Source organism: Mixophyes fleayi, chromosome 7 (assembly GCF_038048845.1).
Source record: "Mixophyes fleayi isolate aMixFle1 chromosome 7, aMixFle1.hap1, whole genome shotgun sequence".
Taxonomy (NCBI): Eukaryota; Metazoa; Chordata; class Amphibia; order Anura; family Limnodynastidae; genus Mixophyes; species Mixophyes fleayi.
This window is the reverse complement of record NC_134408.1, coordinates 61,065,761-61,088,062: the sequence shown is the minus strand read 5'-3', so window position 1 is coordinate 61,088,062 and position 22,302 is coordinate 61,065,761. Positions and strand designations below refer to the sequence as shown.

Here is a 22,302-nt window from a genome sequence, read left to right as displayed (position 1 = left end):
TTGGAGGGGGTAACTGTAAAATGTGGGTACAGATTTATAGTTGGGCTAGGGCATGTCCTAGATCTGTTTTTTAAATTTCGGTGTAAAAATAAAGCTATCGAGTATTTATGCGCTACATGAAAAAACAGCCAATATTTTCCTTACATGTAAAATAATAAAGTAATTTACACCCCTTGCATTGTAACATGGTTTGTCCAGGATTAAATTTACTCCTTTTTGCCTCGCTCTCCTTAATGACTCAGGCCCTCATTGAACTAGTGAGACATAACCACAATACTATTGGCAGTAGGCTATCAAATCATGCTGCCTAGGGAAAGGGAATTACAATCTATAATACCTGAACCCTGAAAGAATTGCCAATTGGTTGCACAAATTGGGAAATTGACTAGTTGTTTATGATATTTGAATATACCCAAATAGGTTAAGGATTTTACCCACATTTTTCCAGTCACCTTTTTTTCACATTTTACTTTTAATCAAAATTACCTTCAATTAAATAAATTAATGGTTTTAAATTAAAATACTAAAGAGTAGAATTCTAATTGATCGTTACATGCCAAGAGGGCACAACCACTTTTTCTTTTAGATTTCTCCCAATGATTTACAGACATTTTACAAAGTTTGGAAAAAAGTCTACAATTGTTGCTTTGGTTATTATTTCACGTGGTAGGAGTAAATGATAGGCTGCTTTTAATTTACTCTTTGATGTCAATCAGTTTTACCAGTGTCCTGGTAAAACTGCCAATCCACAAAGTATAACTTGGGTCCAGAGTGATGGTAATCTTGACAATTAGTCTGAGTGTTGCATTTCAGACATGCCAGCCCAACATTAGCTGGAGTTCTTTAAAGAAGTGCAGAAGGACTACAGAGAGCGGGAAACCTTAGTTTAATTAGTGGGAGTTCAGACTGACGAGGCAGTGTGGCTACCATCATTTGAACTGGTCTGCGTGATTTACTATTATTCATTTCACATGATTTCCCAGACTAGCAACAGCCTGTTTTGTAAAGTGGCAATTTACTAAAATGTGTTTTACACTCCTCTTTAGGCAACAAGAATATGTAAATATAACATATAACTTTCACCTAAAAAAAAAAAAAAGTTTAGCATCCGATGATTTTATTCTAAATTTAAATGTCACCTTGTTATCATTCCTGTTGTAAGCTTCCAAAATTTTTATTTTACTTTTTTTTTTTTTTTTTTATTTTTTTTTTTATATAAATAAAATATGCTGCTCAACATGACTACAGTATTGTACAGCATAAAAAAAATAGCACAACTCAGCCTTGTCTGTAATAGCACTCCACAACCTTATCTGACGTGTGTAATACTTAGCCAGATCCATTACTACCTCAATGTCAGCAGTGCAATGTAACTGTGCACTTGTCTATTGCTACTTTTAAGTCACAATGCACTGAGCTGCAGTCCTGAAGTATACAGAAATGTGAGAGTGGTGTAACTCAAGATGCAGGGCATGGGTAATATGTACAGTATGGAAATCTCACATGGCCAGTTCTTCAGGCACATAGACTTTCACACTCCCATGCTGAGTTACAGACTTCACATGAATCTGAAATTTAAGATGAATCCATGTGAGGAAACGGGATGTTACTGGACTGAGAACGTCGTATTCATCACCCGTTTCTCACGGTTTAATGTACTTTTTAATCCTTGGCCCAGTCTTAAGTATATACATCAGAACTTCGGTGTATTATTATTAGAGATGCTCAATGACCCCTGTGTTTTTGGTTTTGGATCTGGATTACCTTCGTGTTTTGGTTTTGCAAAACCGCCCTTGCGTGTTTTGGTTTTGTTTTGCGATTTTGTTTAAAAATCATCAATGTTTTTGTGCATAAAATAACCTAATTTAGTGCTCCACCTGTTTCTAGGATAAGTAAGGTAATTCTAAAGCTAATAAATTAGGAAGAAAACAGTTTAATCCCTGGTAGGCCGTCCTTAATTCTCCACACGAACCTTGTGTTCTTCCTCTTCATCTTTGCCTATTGGCAATGCAGCCATCGTCTTTGAGTGTATATTACACCCTCCACTTGTAGGTGAATAGAAAAAAAGCAGCCTGCATAGACTGTGGAATTAGAAAGTAAAAATAAATGGATCAAGGTAGTTTGGTATCTGTCTGCATCAGACCCCCTCTCCACTAGGAGTAAAATAGTAAACTATTCAGCCGTTATAGAGTCTAGAATATAAATAGAAATTGAGAAAGGCAATTTGGTGGCTGTCTGCATTATAATCATCAACATCATCATTAGTGCCCTCGTCGCCTACACAAATCTCCCCCTCATCCTCTTCTAATTCAAAAGTGGCATCCTCAATTGGTATATCACCGACTACACTCGCTCTGTTAAGGCACACATCAGCAGAACTGCTGAAAGGAACCTTCTTTATGGGGTACACTGTCACTAACAGAATGCTCAAGATTAGACATACCACTGGTGGATGGACTCTCCCCAGGGATTGGTGTCCTTTCTGATTCAGAGCATACATTGTCCTCTAATGCCTTACTGTTTTCTTGCAGCTCGGCTTTCACGCGTAACCGTACTTGTGCACCACTTTTAGACTACAAATTACTTAGTTTTGCTTTGTCACGAGTGTCCGTACAAGAAAAAGGCTCGGTAACATTTTTTGATCTGCCACTAATAGAGAAAGGCGAAGGCCTCATTCTTTCTTTGCCACTGCGTGTGTAGAATGGCATGTTGGCAATTTAATTTTTATCACAGTTAACTTTTCCTCAGTTACATTTCTTTTGTGCTTCCACACGGTAATTTTTTTGGGGGGGTGTGTTTTTTTTTGACTGATTTCAAAAGACTGTGTAGTTTGACATCGCCTTTACCAGATGACGTACTGGGAACACTACCATCAGGACTGGTGACAGAACCTGGTTGCTCATTCTGCTCATATGTGGACTGCTTAGAATCCATTATGAGCCCAACGCACTTGTAATGCTACAAATTGTTTTAGATACTGCTGCCAAATATGACTTTTGACAGCCAGAAATATTAATGCAAAAGAATGGGGGACACCCCAAAAGCACTTGTAGTGCCAAGTATGGGAAAAAAAAGACTCCTCTATCCTCCTCTCTTTTCTATCAATTGTTATCAGAATTGTATTCTCTGCCCCTGCTCTAATCAGCCTGTGACTACACCCTGCTCTCTCCCTCTGTCAAATGGCGATGGATTGTTGTGGAGGCAGGTATTTATAATTTACAAGTATGGCGAGAACCAAGCCCCGAGATCCAACGATGTCACCATGACGTTAGGCCTCGATTTGAATTCCGAGCGGGCGGGAGAGTACCGAGCCTGCTCGGCTCTGTACTCGGATAGGCAAAGTTCGGGTGGGTTTGGTTCTTGGGGAATCGAGCGCGCCCATCTCTAATAATTATTTCATGTTATTAGGTACATGTTGCTCTTGCTATTACCTGCAATATTGTATGTAGTATAAATATAAAGAATATTGCCATACTAACAGGACAACAGTCATTTTGCTTGTGTTAGCTAATGTAATTACCATTGGCCTCAAATGTCCATTGTTATGAGGTGCAGCTTAGATTTGGTTTGTGATCAGAACAATGAGTTAATTAGCTGGCAGTCCATGATAATTAGCTAGGTCAACAGGTAATCTGAGAGGTAATGAGGCCAGAACTTCTAAATGATATGCAATGTGCCTCTACAGTAATATATTGGCTGAAATAGCATTGGGAAATGTATCAATATAAATGTTATTGTATCACAGATTCAGATGGTGTAGCACTGCTGATATAATGTGTCAAAAGTCTTATTGGTTCATGTAAGCATATTATTAGCTTATTGGTTCATTCCCTGCTGTAATATTGTAACCCCATGTTTAGTGTATCCATCCAAAATAGCTAATTGAGTCAAGCCATTCCATTGTATAATCAAGGCATCAGAGATTGTTCGTCTAACAGCTAAAGTGTCCACTAAGAGACCCCTGCTGTAAGGGGGTGGTTTGAGACATTTGACCCTACTTCTTGTGTATACAGCGAAGAATATAAGGAGAGGAGAATGCCAAGGGAGCTATTCTAGCTTGGAGGATACTGGTGTACAAGACATCAGCGAAAAAGGACTCTGGGCCAGGCATTGTGGTGCTGCTGGAGGAAACCCTACCAGAAAAGGGTCGGTGTGAGCCAGTAACCCAGGCTGGGTGACACCATAACTGTTTTGTTAATCGATAGTGGTAATATTGCAGGAGGGTAAGACTCTGAAAGAAACTGAGATTATTACTTTGTAGTGCTAACTGCAAGAGGCTGCTGGAGGATACATGCAAACATTTACCCTGTAACTTGTAACCGTTTTGTGATGTTGTGCCGTCGTAATAAAGTCTTATTTTGGATATGTTCTGGTATACTCGAGTGAGTTGAATCCCACAGAGCGTAACTGCCACCCCAGCTAAGGGTGGTATCCTCACTCCATGTATTATGAATTTTTAACTAGTTTGGTTCTCCTGTTTCCTCTCCAAATTGATATCACCAACAGATGTATGTATATACAAGTTAGAGAATCCAAGACTACTGCAAACCCCACTGTGTCATGTTCACTGAAACTAATTTTAACACCGATTTTTGCAATTTAAATACCCCTCCTTAATGAATATCAAGTTATAAAGACCAGAAAATAAGACTCTGACACACATTGTAATTGAGGCAGTGTCAATTATGTTAACTTATCTAGGTTCATATCTCCAACATCCGATACACTTGGCAACTATGCATGTATTGCTTTTGCAAGGTAATATAAACATTACCTGTACATACTTGCCAACATTTCAATACTGCTTCCAGAAACTCTTTCTTGACTAGGAAGGTAATACATGGCATGGGTTATTTTTGTTCACCTAGCAATCAAAAATGATTTACAATATTTAGTATAGTATATAAAATAATTATTAATTTAAACAGTTTTCATTTTAAGTTGGTATCCAGCGTACACAGCAAAGACAGTATTTGGTTATTGTCGGGGACATTACCTTCCACAGTGAAAACGCTACAATATTGGTCTTTCTTTAATACAAAGGTGGCCTTTATACTAAAATCTAGGCATGAAATAAGTAAATGCTGATTTATTATTATTATTATTATTATTCCTTTTATTTCTAAAGTATTCTGTTACACTGTATAATTTTTTATTTTTTTTGTAAATGAATTTCTGAATAACATTTATAAAATAGAGTATAATTTTACCTTTTTCAATGGACCATAAAAATTTGGTGTGGGAACGTTTGTTGTGTTTAAACATTAAAAAAATAAAAAAAAGGTTAACATGAAGAGGAAAAATCTAATTTATTAGGATCTGTGAATCAATGTCCAGTCCGGTATAGAGTCTGTACAATGGTTTGAGATGTTTGCATTACTAAAACATATGCCACTGATCTAAAATTACTTGCAGCATTGTAGTTGAAGAAAATAAAATACAGTGCAACACTGACAGTTCAACATACTTTTTCTTGGTAATTTTTATGGTATAAAAAGCTAGTGTATTGGGCATTGAATGCATTAATGGGACTGTGAAAAAAGGCTAAATTCCAGGAAAGTAAAATGGGGGTAAAACTATGCAATCTTACAGATTACATAAGAGATTTTCAAATTTTGTAATTCTTTTTTTCATCAGGATGAATCCAAACCCCCATTTTCATATGCACAACTCATTGTTCAAGCAATCTCCTTTGCAAAAGATCGACAGCTCACATTGAGTGGCATCTATGCTCATATCACTAAGCATTATCCTTACTACAGGTCTGCTGATAAAGGCTGGCAGGTAAGTGTTACCAAACAAGATAAATGGCCTGTTTTGGGGTGGTTTGTACAAACATGAAAGTATGTTTCTGGATTGCATATATTCAGGCACAGCACCGAGTGTCAATATAGTACGCTGCGTGGGTTTCATCCTCTTTCAGATTGGCCAATTACTTCACACATGAGCCAACTTCATTAACCTTACTAGCCATCTTGGCAGATCAATATGGGACCACACATGTTGCATCTGTCAACATATTTTGATTAAAAAAAAAAATTACACATTGTACGATGGTCATGTCCAAAGGTTTTGAGAATGATACAAGTATTATTTTTCACAAAGTCTGTTGCCTCAGTTTTTATGATGGCAGTTTGCATATACTCTAAAATGTCATGAACAGTGATCGGATAATTTGCAGTTAATTTCAAAGTCCCTCTTTGCCATGTCAATGAGCTTTTATCCAAAAAAACATTTCCACTGCATTTCAGCCCTGCCACAAAAGGACCAGCTGAAATGAGGTCAGTGATTCTCTTGTTAACACAGGTGAGAGTGTTGACGAGGACAAGGCTGGAGATCACTCTGTCATGCTGATTCAGTTAGAACAACAGACTGGAAGCTTTAAAAGGAGGGTGGTGTTTGAAATCATTGTTTTTCCACTATTAACCATGGTTACCTGCAAGGAAACATGTGCAGTCATTATTGCTTTGCACAAAAGGGCTTCACAGGCAAAGGATATAGCTGCTAGTAAGATTGAATCTAAATCAACCATTTATCGGATTATCAAGAACTTCAAGGAGCACGGTGGCTCAGTGGTTAGCACTTCTGCCTCACAGCACTGGGGTCATGAGTTCAATTCCCAACCATGGCCTTATCTGTGTGGAGTTTGTATGTTCTCCCCGTGTGTGTGGGTTTCCTCCGGGTGCTCCGGTTTCTTCCCACACTCCAAAAACATACTGGTAGGTTAATTGGCTGCTATTATATTGACCTTAGTCTCTCTTGGTCTGTGTATGTTAGGGAATTTAGACTGTAAGCTCCAATGGGGCAGGGACTGATATGAGTTCTCTGTACAGCGCTGCGGAAGTAGTGGCGCTATATAAATAGCTGATGATGATGATGGAGTCTGGTTTAATAGTTGTGAAGAAGGCATCAGAATGCCCAAGATCGTCCAGCAAGCGCCAGGACAGTCTCCTAAAATTGATTCAGCTGCGGGGCACCACCAGTGCAGAGCTTGCTCAGGAATGGCAGCAGGCAGGTGTGAGTGCATCAGCACGCAGAGTGAGGCGAAGACTTTAGGAGGATGGCTTGGTGTCAAGAAGGCCAGCAATGAAGCCACTTCTCTCCATGAAAAACATCAGGGACATACTGATATTCTGTAAAAGGTACAGGGATTGGACTGCTGAGGACTGGGGTAAAGTCATTTTTTTCTGATGTATCCCCTTTCAGATTGTTTGGGGCATCTGAAAAAACACTTGTCCGGAAAAGGAAAATTGAGCGCTACCATCAGTCCTGTGTTATGCTAACAGTAAAGCATCCTGAGACCCTTCATGTGTGGGGCTGCTTCTCAGCCCAGGAAGTGGGCTCACTCACAATTTTGCCTAAGAACACAGCCATGAATAAAGAATAGTAGCAAAACATCCTCCAAGAGCAACTTCTCCCAACTATCCAAGAACAGTTTGGTGAGGAACAATGCCTTTTCCAGCATGATGGAGCACCTTGCCATAAGGCAAAAGTGATAACTAAGTGGCTTGGAGATCAAAACATCAACATTTTGGGCCCATGGCCAGGAAACTGCCCCAGACCTTAATCCCATTGAGAACTTGTGGTAAATCCTCAGGCGGCGGGTGGACAAACAAAAACCCACAACTTTTGACAAACTCCAAGCATTGATTAAGCAATAATGGACGGCCATCAGTCAGTATATAGCCCAGAAGTTGATTGACAGCATACCAGAGCGAATTGCAAAGGTCTTCAAAAAGAAGGGTCAACATAAACTTAAAGTAATTGTCAATAAAAGCCTTTCACACTTATGAAATGCTTGCAATTTTACTTCAGTATACCATAGCAACATCTGATATAAAGGTATAAAAACACTGAAGCTGCAAACTTTGTGAAAACTATTACTTGTCATTCTCAAAACTTTTGGCCATACAACCCCCCCTTCCCCCAAGCACCCCTAATATTTGGGCATACATATTCCACTTATTGTAGTCAGTTAGAGTCTGCTTTTCAATGTAAATAAATCTGGCACATTTGGGTTCCTTAGGAGATGGGTCCACTAGCTGTAGGTCTCCAGCTCTATGTACATGATGTCTTAAGCTGGGTACACACTACAGGGTTTTTGACCAATAATCGGCTCAAGCAGCCGACATATGACCACTCGTTCAAAAGTCGGGTCAGTTTGTGCAGTGACACAATGGTTGAAAAGTCTGCCCAAATGGATGATTGTCGCCTCATTTGGTTGGTCGTACCGTTTAATATTTTCGTTCCAATTGCTTTTCCATTGTGTAGTGTGTATAAACTTCCGACCGATCCACAACAGTGAGTACGAAATTAGTCATTGCTCACAACAACATGGCTGTAAAAAGTCGCCAAAGGGACGTCCGCTCTTCCCTTTATCGTCCTAAACAAGGCTAGTGTGTATGCAGTCCATGGACTGAGCGATCGGACCATCGGTCGCATGTAAAATTGCTCAGCATAAAAAGTTGGTTGAAATTTCTGTCGAGTGTACCCAGCTTAAGTCCTTCACATGACATTTCAGGTGTCTGTAGGCTTTACTAAGGAAACCAACTTTAATGTCACATAGTTATTATAATTATTATTTATTATTTAAATTTTTTATAAGACGCTACAAGATTTCCGCAGCGCCATTCAGAATACACACAGTTGATCATACAGTGTAAAACAATATAGAACAATAAACAAGTAAAACAAAGACTCCAATAGCTCCAGCATAGCTAGTACATTGAAGTTGGAGGAGAAGAAATGATCTGGAGACAGGAGGGACGAGGGCTCTGCTTGTAAGAACTTGCATACAGGGAGGGCAACAGACAGCAGGGCTATAATGTAATCCTCCAATTAGTTCAACATACAAAATAATGTTGATGAAGATAATTACAGAAGAAACTATTTACAATATGTTTTTGTTGTCATCTGTAACAACAATGTTGTGTTTAGGTTACCAGCGGTGTATCTTTGAAAATAATTGTTTGTGCATGTTTACTTGTCCACTTTCACTGACCTTATGGAGCAAACGGATACAGTCTAGCTTTCTCTTGATTATTTGTCTTCAGTTGTTCTTTAGCCACTTATTTTCTGTTTTTTTAGAACTCTATACGTCACAACCTCTCACTGAATCGCTACTTTATTAAAGTACCACGTTCCCAAGAGGAGCCCGGAAAAGGATCATTCTGGAGAATTGATCCTACATCTGAAGCCAAGCTAGTTGAACAGGCATTTAGAAAGCGAAGGCAGAGGGGTGTCTCTTCGTTTCGTACACCTTTTGGTCCACTTTCCTCCAGGTTACAATTCAGCATATTTCTCTTTTAATGATTTAAGGATTTTTGGATTTTATTTTCTGTTTTTCCATTAGTCAATCTAGAAGCTAATCATGAAAAAATATTTGTATGTATTTAGTACAACGTGAACTGACCTCTTATCTTTTCTTGGCAGTCAGTCCTGGGCGTTTGAATAATCGTTTTATTTATCTACTGCTCTGGCTTCTGTCATATTCCTGAGAACGGATGACATTGGTCACTCACTTATATTTCATAAATATGTAATCCCATGTATACATGTTTGGACTGCAATACTTTTTGACTTTATAGTGAAATATTTCGGGTGTGTGTGTGTGATATAGATATATTCCTTTCTTTGCTGTCTGTTTTTTCCAGGAGTGCGCCTGCTTCTCCGACATATCCTGATCTGATGACTTCAAACTCCAGTGGCATGCAGACTCCTGAGAGCATGTCACGAGAGGGATCTCCCATTCCACACGAATTCGGTTTTAAAATGGCCTCTGTGCCAGAGTACAGATACTCCCAGAGTGCACCAGGTTAATACCTTTTATAGCAAATCATAGCAAGTGTGATAATAGGCAAAGTTCTCAGAGAAAAATAAAAATGATACAACTGTCTCATTACTAAGCTATGCTACTTGTAATGCACACCTACTAAACATACCAGGATCCAATTGTATACTGCCAGCTTAAAGCACAGGCCAAAACGATCATTGTAGAGAGGCTGACATATGTTAGAATTAAAACATTTCAATTTACTTGTGTGAGGAGAATATTATGGACAACATTATGAAGGGGTGCATTATAAGGATGGGGTGTCTGCATCCACAGAAGGGCAGGGGAATTGAGTGTGTACCATGGAAATGACTTTAGACGAGAAGAATATGGAGGTGAATGACAGCTGGTCATGACGAGGATCTCCAGAACAATAGTGTATTAAAGGGCATGCTGGTGGGAAAACACTTTCTAAGTTAAAAGACATTTTTAAAGTGGTCATATCCTAAAAAGACTATAAAATCAGAAGTTATGTGATTTTGTGCTGATCAGTTTCTTTATTTTGCTTGTAACATATATGCTTTTAGAAGACCTGTCGCCCAATATGTGTGTACAGTTGTTGGCATAATTATTTATGTTCTAGTTGGCGATTGTTAACACCACCTATGAACTGTTTGCCATCTCCGTGAAGTATCTTTATCCATTCAGTACTTGGCGGCCTGCTCATTAAATTCGTGTGATGATTATCTCTGTTCAGTTGTGAGCTATAATTTCAGTTTCTTTCCCCTGCATGATTAATCTGCTCAGTCTATCATTATCATGGGTCTTCATGAAGACTCTCCGTACACGCACTCCCCCATTTTGCTACCTACAGAGCCAGATAGGGTTTTTGGCAGATAAGCATCATGTAAGTGCATAACATGTATTGGAGGGCACAGTTTGAAATCTATTTTATATGGGTTCTTTCAACACCATGCAACAGAACTAAAAAAATTTGAAGCAACACGTTTAACATCACAAAGTACATCGGGAGCAGTGTTCTTCTAGACAAGATTAAGTAATAATTGGCAATTGGTTTTATATATATATATATATATATATATATATATATATATATATATATATATATATATATATATATATATATATATATATATATATTATACTTTCCAATTAAGCAGCTGAAAATGAGTTGCATCGCATTCCATCTGCTTTATTGGGACCCAGTATTGCAGAAAATGAGTGGTAGAGGTCCTGTCTCTATATGTAAGTAATGGTACCTTGCTCAATGCAACAAATGGTCCTCGCCATCTCCCACGTAAAAGGCCACAGCCATAGTAATATAATTAAAGAAATTAACAACTTGTATAAGAGGAGTAACATTCAGTATATACTCCAAAATCATACTGATAGGTTAATTGGCTGCTATTAAATTGCCCTTAGTCTCTCTTGGTCTGTGTGTATGTTAGGGGATTTAGATTGTAAGCTCCTATGGGGCAGGGACAGATGTGAATGAATTGTTTGTACAGCGCTGCAGAATTAGTGGCGCTATATAAATAGATGATGTTGATGATATGACTGATGTGACAATTTTATTCTGTCTTAGGTTCTCCGGTAAGTTCTCAACCGGTTATCATGGCAAAGCCTACACACCAAACGAGTTTTATGGCAAAGCCTTTGGCATACATGCCTGCTTCTATCATGACCTCACAGCCCACAAGTCATGCCATTCATGTGGTGCAGCAAGCACCCACTGTCACCATGGTACAGGTAGTGACCACCCCCACCAGCTCTGCGAATGGATATATATTTACCAGCCAGAGGCCTCCCTGTACCAGAGAAGAGCTGCGTGGAACAGTATTGGATGGTGTCTCTTCTGCCAGAAGTGAGCAATTATTATACTTCTTTATATTATTATTCTTTATTATAGCAAGTTGTTTGTTTATTGATTGTATGTGGTTTAGGGATATACTTGGCTTCACCTCTCTGTTTTTGAACATAATCTGGGGATATTCACCTTCAGAGCAGTAAGAGGAATAGGACTATAAACTAGGTGCCATTACATGCACCATCACCATTTACCTCTTAAAATATCACACACTAGACCATGGTGGACACACAGCTCCTCAAGATCTAGAGAGAGATCAGGACAAATGCAGTAATCCAGGGACCGACTGTCCCTTCCCCATCAGCTGACAGAGTTCATAATCTCAATGCCAGTTTAAACACAACCACAAAATTTTACTTATTTGACTATACATAATACAGAAGAAATTGTGTTTTGTTTTTCAATTTCATTACTCTTTTTGAGATGGCAGTTGCCCTCTGAAGTTTTTTTGTTTTTTTATATATAGACAAGGCTAGGACAGTAATGCTCGGAATCTGAAATTAAGGTTTGGTATTTTGGGTTCAGTTGCCTAGGCTGTGAAACTCTGAAAAGTAATTACTTTTGACTGATCTTGGGTTTCAACACCATTATCGACCATGACCATAGCTGTGTGGCGTTTGTATGTTCTCCCCATGTTTGCGTGGGTTTCCTCCAGGTGCTCCGGTTCTCTTTTTCTTTCTTTTTTTTTTGCTCTTGCGCATGCTCTCTCTCGTGCGTGCTCGCTCTCAGCACTACACTGAATGGACTAGCTTGTGTCTACCCTTCGCCAACAGGTGTGGGTAACCTGCTTAACCTCATTTGTGATGGGGTTCAGGGATTGCAATTATTTCCCATGAACGAGGAATTCCCAGTAAGTGCAGGTCATAAGCTCCTGTTGATTAAGTCTGGCGAGCACGAGAGAGGTTTTTCGTTCCCTAATTTAGAAAATACTCTACATTTAAATCATTAAATTGTTTAGCAGTTCTTACTATAACCGGTGGAAGAAACACTTGGTCATAGTCTGTGTGTAAGTCGCAGAACAACAGCAGTAATAGTTAGTGACACAGTGTTCTTTCTCATTTTTGCAGACATCAAAGAAGAAGTGAACACCATCACATTTGCTACAATTCCTACTCTCTCCACTGCCAGCAGAGTTATTCAGACTGTAGCAAATGCAATGCCGCAAACTCTTCATGGACAGAAAGTTACACTTCTACAGCCAGCAGCTACAATGAGCCTAGCACAGCACCCTCAATCAGCAACTCCAAGTGGGAAAGAAGTCATGACCACTGCAAATCTCACTGGAAATGTTTATGGTTTGTAGCTGTCATGCATTAGAACTGTACTGTCCAAGTTTTTCATATACCATATGTAACCTGTAAAATACACAGTAGATCACAAGCAAATAGGAGACCACATAAAAGGGATACAGAGCATTATATCTGACCATCTGGATACCCCACTATCAGACACGTTGCATGTTTCTGAATTAAATGCAGCACAAGCAAGTAGGATATGTATTTTCTATTGTCAGATTTTCTGTGGCTTACTCAGAGCTTCATAAGGATAAATGAAATTAAGATGATGATGATAAGGCTGTGGTGGTAATAAGGAGGTTGGGTATGTTTACTCAGTGAAATAATGTATTTTGATGGGAGAAGGTGGCTGATTAGGGATCTAAGAGATTAGACAGGTTATTGAAAAAGTAGTAATTGCGTCGTCATCACTTCCTGACAAGGTTGTGTAGTCGAGCATAGAGATGATAGATGCCTCAAACAGCAACTATAGTAGAGCGCTTATGAATCAGTGGCAAGGTCTGAACATGGATAGTTTCAGACCAAGAGAACCAAATACGATCGCATGAAACTTTGCTTCATAATGCACCTTTTTATTCTTTTTCTTCAGTAAACTTCTAGGGCCTGATTTTATAAGTAATGTAAATGGCAATACGTGCCATATTTAGTGTTAAATTGCGCAATGCATGCCCAGAAGCAAATTATATGCCAGAGAACGCAAATGTATACAGCTCTTTTTTGAGAGTAAATGACATGACCGGCTGTGATATCATGGGAGGAACAGGGAGGTGAATGGGCCTATATACACCATCAATGTACAGTAAGGGTTTGCCAAGCTCAAACACATGCAACAGCGTTCTATTCAAGCTTTGGCCATCTCTAAAGTACGTGTTTTTCTGTCATATTACTTGCACCAGCTGCAGGTGAGAGTGTGTGATACATATGTTCAACAGTTACATGGTCGACACCATTAAATAGACGGTTGGGAAGTCGGTTATAACTTTGACAGTATTAAGTCGACAATTAAAATGTAGACAGTAATTATTATTAGGTCAGCAATAATATCCTTAACCCCTACACCTATAATATTGTCAACATCCTAGTACTGTTGACATTTGAATTGTTGACCTAATGTTATCAAATTCTGATTGTCGACCAAAGGAATGTCTAGCAATTGACCGTATACCAGATCAGATGTAAATGCTGATTGATAGTGATGAAGCTCGTGTATGCATGCTAGATCATGTGTTTGCAATCAAGAGGAAATGTAATTTTATGTACCCCAGACATTAATAACATTGTGATAAATGTATTTTATGGGGAACGAGATATATTTATTTATTTATTTTAAATGCCTTTTCCTTAATGACTATCGGTGACCCATATTCAGCAAGAGTCGTTTCTTCAGATCCGCTTCTTGTTGAATACAGACCTGGCCGATTTTTACATGCGTTTTATAAAAAAAAAAAAAAAAAAAAAAAGGATGCACAATACATTCCTTTTGCGTGCCTTAATGAATCGGCCCCTATTGTTTTAATTTCAAGTCTTCTAATTGATTTTATATTAACTTAATTTATAAAAATGCTTTGTTTGGCAAGTCGTATGAAAAGGGGAATTCAGGAACTGTAGAATTTTATTATTTTATTATTCATTATTCTGACTCTGGTAATGAGCTTGTGATTTCATTTGTATCATTTGGTCATTACCATCTGTGTAACTTATACTTAATCATGTTTATGGCAGCTCTCACCAACCCACTGCAGCTTCTTGCAGCTCAGGCCAGCACCTCACTTCCTGTGTCCGTGTCTAATGTTTTTGATCGAGAGGCACAAAAAGAGCCGGACGCAAAAAGAGCACGTTTGGATGAGGGTTGCGCATTGCAAGCTGAAGTGATCACATCTACGTCAGCACACGTTGAAGGGACTGGAGAATGAGAGCAGACAAAATGTGTCAGTAAGGACGAAAGTTCAGGTGATCCTAATAAATTCTTTAGCTGGCTACATATTGGGTATTATTATACCTAAATAGGTCTGTGTCAAATAGCTTAATAATCAGCGAGTTCACATCATAAGTCACTGATTATAAAGTTTTCCTGCATGTTATTAACGCTTCACTACATAACTGGCACAATGCTTGTCCTATCGTGATGTGTTTTGATTTCCCTACCTATTTCACATTCTTTTGAATTGTATTTATTTATAAACATGAAATCGCTAGAATATTTATAGAAGACTAGATTCTACAAGAACACAAGACCAGCAAATCATAACTTCCTTACATCTACTATCCATTTACCTTGTCACAGTGCACCCTTATAGCAACAAACTCTTATATCATAATATTGAACCCAGTGGTCAAAGTGGAAATTTAGAAGTGGCGGTAAGAAAAATGTAATGGGAATGGAATTTGATAGATTTACAGTGAAAGCAGTAGGAGAAGTGGCGGTATGGCATACCACTTTATACACCCCCACTTCCACCACTGATTGTACCCAAAAGTATCAATAAAACAGCTCATGCTGACATGTAAATTTGTCCTGCCTTGTGACACAAGTAGATGGGGCGGTTTCCTAAATGAAAATGAAAATCTGACACATCATATCTTTCTTTCGTTTAGCCAAACACACCATATACCCATCCGTTCTCCCCAAACACACTACCTTTTATGGCACTTTTTGATAAATTGGCTATTGTGAGGACCATGCGTCCGGGTGGGTTCGTTAAAAAATCACCTAGGCGAATCAAGCAATGGTTTATCTAACAGATGGCAAAACAGGCAGAGTAATTCCTTAGAAGCACAGTCACATGACTGAAGCACAGTTCCTAGTCACCACAAAAGATAATCAAAAACCCCAAAAACACAGTTCATATTCCTACCTTCATGAATCTAATGAGGGAGTGTATAAGGGCGGTAACTCACTGGTGATTGTTGATGATATGACTGGCTAACCGCTGAGTTTCCTCTTCCCCCTGCTGACTGGTGATCATTGGTTCCCTGAGGAAGATGGTGCCTAGGAGTCTGGACCAGATTACGATAATGCCATATCCTTGTTGACTAGAGGACAAAAGTGGATGATATGAAGTTTGTTTGCTCTCCTTGTTAAGCCCAAACCCCTTGTCCTTATCTTTGATTAACTCTTCCACCCGTCGGATAAACTTTTCTAACACACAATCAATTACCTAAAATATGCAGGAAATATCGCATATTTTAAAACATCCCATTGAGAACCGTTCAGTAGATAGAAAGAGGCAATGGAAAAGCAAATGTTCTTAAATTTTATACGCTTGAGTCCCAGTTCACAGCGTGCATTCGCACAACTACATTTCCCCATCATTATAGCTAATATATTTCCTTAACTTTTTGACTAAAATATTTTTAAAACGCCTTATTAGTACAGGACACATTATCAATTATAATACTGTTATATATTGTACTGAAAACTAACTTCAGAGTTCCTAGACCCTGTCGCCTTGTGCCTTTTATATAGTCATTGAACTCCTCTGTGCTTTCTGATACTCTAATAATCTACTGAACAAGGTACATTATTATTTACTTTTATTTATTGCTATATGTGACACTGATTAGTCAAATATCTTCTTCTCATAGGTATTGATGCACTGGAAGTGAATATTCAGTAAACGGGGGCCTTTTTCCTGATGGATATATAGAGAATGCATCACCAGCCACAACATGAAGATGATCTAAGTCAAAGTGCTACCTGTTTTCAAAATAAGCTATAAAAACCGTGCAGCTTTTGCAAGACACATCCTAATACAGTACAAGATTATGTGGCACATTAATGTGCAGGATCCAGAGTTCTTCAGGAAGTTGCTTGTGGGAACACTAGGGAGTGTAGTGTACAAGGTGAAGTTGGTCCTGGATGTTTAGTATACAGGATAAAGTTGCTCTGGAGTGCAGTGTACAAGATTGCAGGCAATTTTGTGAAGAATTGCACAGTCTAACATGTTTGTCTTATGCTAATTGTTAGTACTGGTTTGTAGAAGATTAAGAGGCATAAAAGTAGTTCCTACTAGGTTCTCCTAATTATTTCAAACTGTGAAACACACTGCCCTGTACTGACCCCTCTCATCCAGTATCCTCTTAAGTGGTAATTACTCATTTAATTGGTTAGTTTTTTCCATCATTTTGTAAGGCTACAATATTTTTATATGAAGCCTTTTGAATGGCCTGATTACTCTTAGTTACTTTCAAATAGCTGCAACTTCAGATACAAATATGTACTTGTGTTCATTTGTTATATGATGCATTATTGGGTATATCAAAATGAAAAATTGCAGTGTTTGTAAAATGGATGGGAAACATGCTAATTCAATATGACAGACATGTTTTGTTTAGTAACTATAGCACTTTTATGGATTTTATGTGCCAATACATTAGTAATGCATCTATTTATAATCTTATTGTAAAGAACCCTCTGTAGCTGAACCTGAACAAAGGACCACCTTGTGTTCACCATGTACCCATTTTTCCTGAGGTTGCCAGGTTGCTTTTTCTATTCACTCAAACTATATTTATACATTAAGGGCTAGATTTACTAAGCTGCGGGTTTGAAAAAGTGGGGATGTTGCCTATAGCAACCAATCAGATTCTAGCTATAATTTTGTAGAAGGTACTAAAGAAATGAAATCTAGAATCTGATTGGTTGCTATAGGCAACATCCCCACTTTTTCAAACCAGCAGCTTAGTAAATCTAGCCCTAAGTGTGTGACAAATCACAAATTGAATACCCTTTCCTAACGCTTAGGTATTCTGCAGTCCACTATTTTACATTATTTTCTTGTAAATTAAATAGTGAACATACTGCCTCCACTTCACTACAAAAGTCTCATCGTTTTCAGCAAGTCAAAGTTACTCCAACACACTCCTTTTTGTTTTTCTCGGCCCAGCAGCTTTAGTGTATGGAATTGGTTAACTTCCTAGATATCTAGCAACGGTGAAGACTTCCATATTTTGTTATATGGATTTGATCTACTCACACAGTGTTGTTATGTCACAGGACATAACAACACTGTGTACACTATTACACAGGTTCTCATGGAGGCTGACACTCAATATATGAGCTACTTAGTGATGGGTTGCAATGTACATTTGAATGTCTTGTGCCTTATAGGGGCATACATACATGCCTCTAGCATTACTTTTTAATATAGTATCACCATCACCATCATCACCATCACCATTTATTTATATAGCGCCACTGATTCCGCAGCGCTGTACAGAGAACTCACTCACATCAGTCCCTGCCCCATTGGGGCTTACAGTCTAAATTCCCTAACATACAGAGAGAGAGAGAGACTAGGGTCAATTTTGATAGCAACCAATTAACCTACTAGTATGTTTTTGGTGTGTAAGAAGAGAACCGGAGCACCCGGAGGAAACCCACGCAAACACGGGGAGAACATACAAACTCCACACAGCTAAGACCATGGTTGGGAATTGAACTCATGACCCCGGTGCTGGAAGGCAGAAGTGCGAACCACTTAGCCATCGTGCTGCCCATAGTATTTCTTTAAGGGGAAAGAACCATTTTTGGGGAACACTTATTTTTTTTTTTATCTCATGAAGTCCTTTCAATAGATTAAATGTCTATTTCCATTGCTGGGTGTTGCATCATTGGAAAGTAATATGCAGTATCATAATCTGGCAAGAGACTGCTAGTCACTGCATAGTATTGCACAATGAAAGGATGGTTAACAATTTGGATTATAAGCCCCCAGTAGTGTAAGTACCTTCATTTTAAGGATCCTGCCACTGACATCCTTTACTTAAGCTTTATGTGTATATATGATTTTTTAGGAAAACTGAATCTAAAATACAAGTAGCTTTTTTTTGATAAATTGCTCTCAGGGTGAAATTTATGATCAAACTTTGTTGCCCATTTTTAACATATGAGCTCTGACCTGTGGCTCACACAGGCTTTGTAAAGCAAGCCTGGTATTTAAAACTTGTAGTTAAAGAATTGTAGATATTCCATGTAAATGTTTCTAGATTTATACTAATATTTGCGAAAACTTTCATTATGTGGGAAAGGATTGCGTCTTCTATGAACACCAGTCTTCAAATGAAAGTTATAGAGGACAAGATAATAGAAGCTCTTGGAATTAATGACTGATTACCAAAGACTAAAGCTTGCTTTCAGCTTAATAGATCACATATAATTTCAAATATTGTAAATTCTGAGATCAGAGATGGTTTACACGTTTAGTCATGAATGTTACAATTATGTCTTTTTTTTTTTTTTTTTTTTTTTATTGGTTGAGCTTGTATTTTAATTTTACTTGCCTTGCTTCAAATGTGTTGCCCATAATGTTACATTATTTCCAATAACTGACCTGGAGACAAGTTTATCCAATGAGTCTATTCGCTTGTGATCAGTGGTCGAAGTGTGGGTGTATACGGTGGTGTGCTATACTGCCACTTTTCCTACTGCTTTGATTGTAGAACTATCCTATTCCATAAAATCACATTTTCTATACCGCTGCTTCTAAATTTTCACTTCGACCACTGTTTGATAATGCTGTTTTCACATGGTATACTGTTGCAAAGAATATAGCTTAAATCTTCACCAACATGAAATGAATTAGTGAGTCTGCCTACATATTGTACTCACTGAACCTCCACTGCCACGTACCACAATACTGCTCCAAGTTCTGCACCTGACTTAACTTAGAGTCCTCATCAATTACTGAGAAATGAGAACACTTTAATTACTGCTGCCCAGATATTGTGATTGAATTACAAGAAGTGGACAGCACTATAGTCATGCAGTTGTCTTTCTATCCATTTATATTACTGTGCCACTTTAATGTGGACAGTTTTCTTTTCAAGTATGATCTGTTACCTTTGTATTGCTTCACTTATTCAGTAAAATTCCATGTGATTTCTTTATTTCAAATGTATTTGCAAACCATAAATCACATGCACTACAACTTCCAGAGAACCACATTCTGTGTAATGAAAAGAAGATTTCCAAGTTCCCTCCATACGTAACTTCCCAGGTGTCAAAGCATTGCATGTAAAGCTGTTCTTGCAGTATTGTATCCAGAATGCTTGAGTTTTTGCTGTGTTTTTATCCTCCAGGAGCATTTGTGTATAAGCTGGTGAAACTTTCTCTTCAGTCTTCTTAGACTTGGTTACCAGTGGCTTGGAAGTGTAACTTTTCTGAGACAATTGTTCTTCTACTCAGATGCACTTTATGGAAAATTAAAGTGATTTTTATTAGAAGAATCTCCCTGCTGATACTTTAATTGCAGGAAATTGCTTCATTCACATATCCTTTGTAGTGGTGGCTATGTTATAGCATTGTATCTTGTAAACGTCTGTAGGTGGTGCTATGTAACCTGCTTTTTTCTCAATGTCGTTTTTTGTCATTGACAAGGCCTCTCCTTTATCAGCAATAGCTGCAGTCTCCTAGTAGGGCATCACCACAAATCAGTGACTATGATTAAAACTATGCATTTTAAAATTGTTTAGTCTTACACAACATATTAAAATGTTTTTGATACTTCCTGTCTAGTGATTTTTATTTATATGGTATAAAAATAAAGTGTTAGTCAACTTAAATGATAATTAGTAGCAAGGGTATATATAAGGAATTTATGGCATTGATTGTATCCTCATTATTTGTAAAATAAAAACTGTCACATTACATTATTTATAAGTAGCATACATGACATGTACAAGCTAACCAAACACCCTTATTAAATAGTCAGTAAACGTGGTTAAATAATGAATAGAAGAATGGGACAGCTATGCAGTTTCATCTGCTGGCCAGAATCTGCATTGCAGTTGCTGGTCTTGTGTTTTTATTTGCTAATAATGCAAAGAAACAGCATGGAAGAAAACATGATGCTGGTATAATTCAGAATGTGAGCAAAGGATTAGATTTTAGATTTTAATGTGGGGAGTTTTAAGTTAATTATCATGTGAAATCAGGTTTCTTAAGAATTTAGTGTGATTGGCATGCTGCACTACAGGCAAAGTAAACGAATATTACTTGTCATTGTCCTTCTAATTTTGGTGGCGACAGCCAGGCTAAAAGTGAGGCAACTGAAGATTTTACTTTTGAATCTAAAATTAAGTATCATAGTGGCCCAGTCTAATCAACAGCAACCTTGTATATGTTTCCCAAAATGGCACATGGAGCACTAAGCAATTTTTTTTATATACCATCCCCCTATCATAATTGACATACCATTCTATGCTCTTGCCATTTTCCTGCACTTCAATGAGAATCCACAGTAAGAAGCCGATCTGTCCTTGTCTCAATTTTTTAAACTAAAATGGCACAATGGAAACCACAGTAAAAAGGAACCTTTCTTCATCTGCATGGCACAGCGTTCAAGTGTACCATCTACTGTATCATCTAGTTGAAATGCCAGCTCCCCTTATGTTTTTTAAACAAGTAGTGATTGGAAAGGTAACCACAACATAGCAGGACCTTGATCATTTGTTCTGCATGCTTTGCAGAACATGCAACAGTTGATATAATGCTGCAAGACTTCATCAAAAAGGTCTTGCAGTATCTCCTTCATTCTCCCTGTTGCCTCCATTTTGCTTTAACACCAGTGAGACAGCCAAATGAAAACACGCCAGCTGAGTTTACATCACCCAAAGATGGTCTCCCTCTTACTATAAGGCATATTTGCCAACTTCTAAAACCTCCCATGTGACAAGTTCAGAAGAGGGGTGTGGTGACGTCAGCCACGCCCCTAGTGAAATGCCAAAGATTGCGTTATTAAGCCCTGCCTTCACCAAGACACGGGAGGATATCTACTCTTTCAGGAGTCGGGGCTCTATAGGGTAACAGTATATACCTCAACAGGGCCTCTCAACCAAGTCATGTGAAATTGGGAAAGAGCTTGCAGATATAGGTCATTTATGCTGGGGTTGGAAAAAAATTTTGAGTTAGACCAAACAAGTGCAGGCAGCAAACTAAATAGCACAAAGTTTTTGTATACATGTAGATTTGTAATAGCCCATTAATTATTTTTAGTATGAGCTTTAGTTTGTGATTAGATATTGAAAAACTAAGAATAGAAGAAAAAAAAAACAAATGCCTATTTGTATGCATCCTTACTGTTAACACAATGAATATACTTTACATCCATCAGCAACAATATCTCTACAATATGACATGTCAAACCAGTATAATTGTTTAAACAGTGCAGGCAAAGTACTGGAACTGCTTGCATCAAATCTTGTGTTCTACAATGTTGGCTTTACATTCCATAATACAGTGAACAGTTTTACTGCATAAGCAGAACCTCTCCAACAGCTGATACAGTAAGAAAGGTCACTGATGTTTTACAAATAAATTAAAAAGTGACCACCCATTTATTGAGGAA

At 38.1% G+C, this 22,302-nt stretch overlaps 1 protein-coding gene across 1 annotated transcript in view; it reads left to right on the top strand.

The window, feature by feature from the left end:
- Positions 1–20,459, top strand: part of FOXK1 (forkhead box K1) — a 43,029-nt gene extending 22,570 nt beyond the window's left edge. Inside the window, exons 4-10 of the mRNA XM_075179900.1 lie at positions 5,638–5,784; positions 9,088–9,281; positions 9,654–9,814; positions 11,379–11,657; positions 12,728–12,955; positions 14,678–14,905; positions 16,541–20,459. Coding sequence (XP_075036001.1) covers positions 5,638–5,784; positions 9,088–9,281; positions 9,654–9,814; positions 11,379–11,657; positions 12,728–12,955; positions 14,678–14,868 — 1,200 coding nt within the window. The 3' untranslated portion in view covers positions 14,869–14,905; positions 16,541–20,459. The remainder of the gene's footprint in view (positions 1–5,637; positions 5,785–9,087; positions 9,282–9,653; positions 9,815–11,378; positions 11,658–12,727; positions 12,956–14,677; positions 14,906–16,540) is intronic.
- The last annotated feature ends 1,843 nt before the right edge of the window (positions 20,460–22,302 follow it).